Here is a 1,612-nt window from a genome sequence, read left to right as displayed (position 1 = left end):
GTGAGTTCACCCTCAGTGCCTGTGACTGTCAGGGTGATGGAGATCTTACTATCTGTGTCAGGAGAGTACATCGGGAATCCAGTTACAGCATTTAGCGGAGCACAGGCCTGGAAGCCTTTAATAAGCACACGTGTGCTGCCCCCTGTGACACTGGTGCAGCATGCCCATTCCCCTCGGTCATCGGGTTCCCTGCTACTTAATTCTTGGTGTCCGTTTGGGTGGGTACAGTTTGGCTGTCTGTCTTGACCCTCTCCCTCTGTATATCCCAGTCCTCCCTGTCCTTCTCCACAGTGCCCTCCCAGATAGCCCCAGCTCCGTGGACACCCAGGCTTGTTGGTCTCTGCCCCAGTCCCTGGACCCCTCTCAAGGTTCCTGAGGACAGGAATCACAAACAGGAATGGAAACCGTGTGCAGTGATGAGCAAGTTCCAGTCAAGAGGAGCCTTGGGTTTTGTGGAGGAAGGCACTTGCCTGCTGGGATTTGAGCTGGAGGGTCAAGGCCTCTGGGTTTAGGGGGCCTCGTGTACCAAGAGCAAGAGGAGCTGGGTGGGCTCGGAGGGGGTCTGAGTGAGGTGCGCCTGGAGCAGAGTTGAGGGAGAGAGCAGGTGGAGTGCTCACTGGGAAGCAGATACTAGTGTCTGTGTGAAATTTCTGACTCATTCCTTTGCTTCAAGGCCTTGGATAAGGATTAGCTCTGGGTTGGAAAATCTAGTCACAAGATGCTCACATTCAGATCCAAGAGGCCCGGATCATGAAGGTTGCCATGACTCACTTTCAAGTGGTCTGGATTCTTCGCCAAGTTTACTCCTTATAATAACAAAAAAAAGGGAGTGAGGGGAGGCTCAGGCATTTCTCTCCTTCCTGAAAGAATTGATCCTTTTTTCTCTCTTATCCGTATCTTGCAGAAGAGCCCAAATTGCCACCTTTCTGGACTGTACCCAGATTTTCCAGCTTGCGGATCCTACTCCGCCAAGCCTGCAGGTCAAGCAGTAGTCAGCCAGCTTGTCCAGTTTAGGGGCTCAGCTCCTCCTGCCTCCCCCATAATTGTGCTCTCTTGGGTGAATCACATGAGCTCAGCTGACCAGACAGCTCTGGCTCTGTGTAGGGATGAAATCCCACCCCAACCCCAGCCGGCCCAGTAAAACCACAGTTGCAAAACAGATGCTCATGTGGAAGCTTCTCTTTGAGGGTCTGTCTACGGATTCAAAGTGTCCAGTTCTCCTTCTGAGAAGGTGGACCGCTCTGGTCACCGGCCCTGTCACAGTACCTGGGATAAGGCAGGCAAAGTATTTGGCTTCCTGGAGTCGGTGCAGCGGTGGCCGTGGGACTTCATCCCGGGAGAGGGGAAGGAAGGAAGAGCAGAAGCAAAGCCACGCGAGCAGCACTGCTGTGTCCACTCTGTGCCAGAGGAGTCCGCTCAGCAGAGATGCTGTGTGTGCGACTCGAGGCAGGAGAGAGTGTGTGCTACCACTGATCGTGAGGATGAGGCAGGGCAGGGCCGCACTGGGCTCTATTGTGTCGGGGCCCCAAGCACAGGGCGTGTGACTCGATGGGCAGCTAGCACTGGCCAGCCAGAAGTCCGAGACCTTTGGAGAAGGTTGCTTTCCTGTGGC

General features: G+C 54.6%; 1 protein-coding gene across 1 annotated transcript in view; it reads left to right on the top strand.

Moving 5' to 3' along the window:
* MYO1E (myosin IE) overlaps positions 1 to 1,612 on the top strand; it is a 261,215-nt gene that overhangs the window by 187,467 nt on the left and 72,136 nt on the right. Inside the window, exon 16 of the mRNA XM_045286475.1 lies at positions 905 to 980. Coding sequence (XP_045142410.1) covers positions 905 to 980 — 76 coding nt within the window. The remainder of the gene's footprint in view (positions 1 to 904; positions 981 to 1,612) is intronic.

The sequence above is a fragment of the Echinops telfairi genome, unplaced genomic scaffold (genome assembly GCF_000313985.2).
Source record: "Echinops telfairi isolate 266 unplaced genomic scaffold, ASM31398v2 ScPeMD7_8;HRSCAF=38, whole genome shotgun sequence".
Taxonomy (NCBI): Eukaryota; Metazoa; Chordata; class Mammalia; order Afrosoricida; family Tenrecidae; genus Echinops; species Echinops telfairi.
This window is presented reverse-complemented; position numbering and strand designations above follow the sequence as displayed.